This window comes from Sapajus apella, unplaced genomic scaffold (assembly GCF_009761245.1).
Source record: "Sapajus apella isolate SASKATOON/1434 unplaced genomic scaffold, GSC_monkey_1.0 scaffold83, whole genome shotgun sequence".
NCBI classification, from domain to species: domain Eukaryota; kingdom Metazoa; phylum Chordata; class Mammalia; order Primates; family Cebidae; genus Sapajus; species Sapajus apella.
Window position 1 is genome coordinate 8,750,541 of NW_022437023.1, and position 2,872 is coordinate 8,753,412.

General features: G+C 57.2%; 1 protein-coding gene across 1 annotated transcript in view; it reads right to left on the reverse strand.

Annotated features, from left to right (window-relative positions):
* Positions 1–486: 486 nt before the first annotated feature.
* TREML2 (triggering receptor expressed on myeloid cells like 2) overlaps positions 487–2,872 on the reverse strand; it is a 7,175-nt gene continuing 4,789 nt past the window's right edge. Inside the window, exons 3-4 of the mRNA XM_032253287.1 lie at positions 1,554–1,657; positions 487–1,253 (exon numbers count right to left, since the gene is read on the reverse strand). Coding sequence (XP_032109178.1) covers positions 1,180–1,253; positions 1,554–1,657 — 178 coding nt within the window. The 3' untranslated portion in view covers positions 487–1,179. The remainder of the gene's footprint in view (positions 1,254–1,553; positions 1,658–2,872) is intronic.

The following is a 2,872-nucleotide window of genomic DNA, read 5'->3' on the forward strand; positions in this document are numbered from 1 at the left end:
GCTGTTCTCCAGGATTACTCCCTGCCCCTTCCGCTCTCCCCACATCCATCCTGAAGTGACCCCCTGTGGCCGATCACCAGGGTCCTGGCTATGTCACTCTCCTGGCCATTGGAACGTCCCTGACCCAGGGTTGAATGCACAGTTGTCACATTTATCCCTAGGTGCTATTCCAGTCACTCTTGGTCAGTAGACTCTCCTCTCTGGGGTTGGAAATCCAGGCTGCATTCTCCAGCCTTCATTGCTGGACCCCAGGCCAGTGGTCTGTGCAGTAGAGGCTGAGTCTGAGCCATGCGTCAGCACCCTTCACACAGAGCCAAGGTCTCAGCCACCCCAGGGTGTGGACTTGCTGAAGGCCACTGAGTCCCCTGTGGGAACTCAGATCTGGAGCCCAGATGTAGAAGCTGGGGGAAAGAGCCCCAAGTCCAGCCTCTCAACTTCAGTCCGGGGAGAAACTGACCCTGCAGCCTAGAGGCTCTTAGCTGCGCGTTTCTTAGGAGGCAGCGGCCAGTAGGTGGCAGCAGTGAGAGCATGGGCTCTGCAGGGTCCCCAGACAGGAGGGAGGAGCAGCCCCAGTCAGGGCAGGGCCATCCAGAGGACCAGCAGAGGACACGTGGCCTGAAGGGGGAAGTGCCAATCCCTCTGTGGGTCCCCAGCTCTTAGTCACTGTCTCCTGTCCTCCAGGATGGGACATCGCCGCCTCTGGGACTCGTGAGCCCAACTCTTCCCTAAGCTTAGGGGAAGCTGGAGCAGAGCAGAGGGAAGCGGAGGACACAGTGACACTGGTGGGGAGGAGCAGCTCAGCCTGATAGTAAGGGTTTCTGAGGCAGACGGGAGCTGAGGTTCTCTGTAAACAGCACTCCCAGGGTTCCCCTGCCCTCCACCGAGAGCACCGGAGTCTGTGGCTCTGAGCAGAAACCACTGGACACATTTCCTCTGGACTTCCTGCCTGAGGCCCTTTGCTCTGGGACCCTCCCCAGATTCCTGCAGCCCAGGAGAACACCGGGCTGTGGGGCTGCTCAGGAGGGCAGCCTCTGGTTATAGGAAGGCCTGGGTGAGTCCAGCATTGCACAAGTCCTCCAACTTCATCTGATCCAGACTGGCCCCAGTCTTCACCACTCCTCTAACCCCCTGGGGCCACTCTGGGAGAAGCTCCCCACCCCATGTGTAAGTGGCCTCAGATCAAGCAGGCTTCCACAGGGGCTCTGGCCTTCTTGGTGGGTCACGTCTAGAAGGATCGCTGCACATGCTGTAGCCTGCAAGAAACAGGGAGAGCTGAGGAAGGGCCCTGCCCTGACCACGGTACCCCAATGCTCCTCCACCAGCCCCAGCCCCTTTCTGGCTCTGCCTCTGGTTCCTTCCAGGTCATCCCCTTAGGGTTGTGCTGGGTGTTCTCTGCCTGGCCACCCTCCTCCCTAGGTGGAGGCCTCACGGTCCTTTTGACCTTTGACTGGACACAAGCCACGGGCCATACAACCTGGGACTCGAGGTTATAACCCTTAGCACAGTTACACAGAGCTCTGCCCTCAGGAGGCTGGGAGGTGGGCTCTACTCACTTCCCATGTGTCTCTTCTTCCAAAACCCATAGACCACGATCAGCATCAGCAACGGGAGGAAGGTCAGCACCACCACAAGCACAGTGGAGTAATCATCCTGGTGCCTGAGGAGAAGGGACAGAGCAGAAGGGGGTGAGAACCAAGGTTCCCCACCCCAACCCACGTTGGAGTCAGACCAGGGATAATCCCAGCAGCAGAAACCCTGAGAGCATACCCTTCCTGGGGTAGACGGCCACCCTCTTCCTTGCAGACCTGGCCATAGGATAAGAAAGTGGGCCACCAGGAGTTAAGGGGAGGACGTCCCCAGGTAGAGGGGAACATCTCTCTACTTTGCTACCTCTCCTTCATTACGCCCCCAAATCTGTTCATCAGTGAGGATGAGGATTCTAGGAGACTCCCATCTGTGGCTAAAGAGATCAAGATGCTTGCTGTCCTCAAGGGGCCTGAGGATGCCTCTTCCCCACTCCGTCCTCTGTAGCAGATGCTGTCGGGGCCTGCCTGTATCCCCTTGCCTGTATCATTTCGATGCACACAGATCGTCAGCGCCTCCTTTTCTGTGGGTGGGAGGCTGAGGTCTTTCTCTTGTCACTGGAACCTTCTATGCCACACACAGCAGTCAGCCTGCTGCCAATGACCAATTGGAGTTGGTGTGTATCTACCCCGGCTCCTTTGCCCTTCCGATGTGTATTTGACGCTGGATCTCAGAGTCTCCCATTGGAATTAGGCTCTTGTTGTGCACAGTAGCTGCTTGGTTAAGCACGGTTTATTGGAGGACTTCCCTGCCCTGCCCCACTCCCCATCCTTTTTCCAGTGTTCCATATAAGATGCAAATCCCTGCCTCAGAGTCAGCTTCTCTAGGGGAACCCAAATTAAAGCATCCCGCATGTTCCACTTCCTACTCCATGAGGCACATTCTTGCCCCATTGTCACCCTCTTCTCTCCATCCACAGACTCTTCAGGCCAGCATCACCTGACATGCTCATCTCTGACTCTCATCCCTACTGGCCCTAATCCTACAGACTCTCATCACCACCTACCCTCATCTCTGCAACCCTCCTCTCCCTGATACTCCTCCCGCTGACCTTCTTCTTCCCAGACTCTCCTCTCCCACAGCCTTCATTTCCCCTCATCCTCATCCCCCTGACCCTAATGCCCCCGACTCTCATAGTCCCCTACAGTCATCCCTGCAACTCTCATCTCCCCCTTTTAGCCCAACCCTCCTCTCTGCTGACACTTCCCCTAAACTTCTTCCCCCTCACCCTGCTCCCCACCGACCCCTCCTCACCCCCATCCTCCTTTCCCCGACCTTCTTTCTCCCT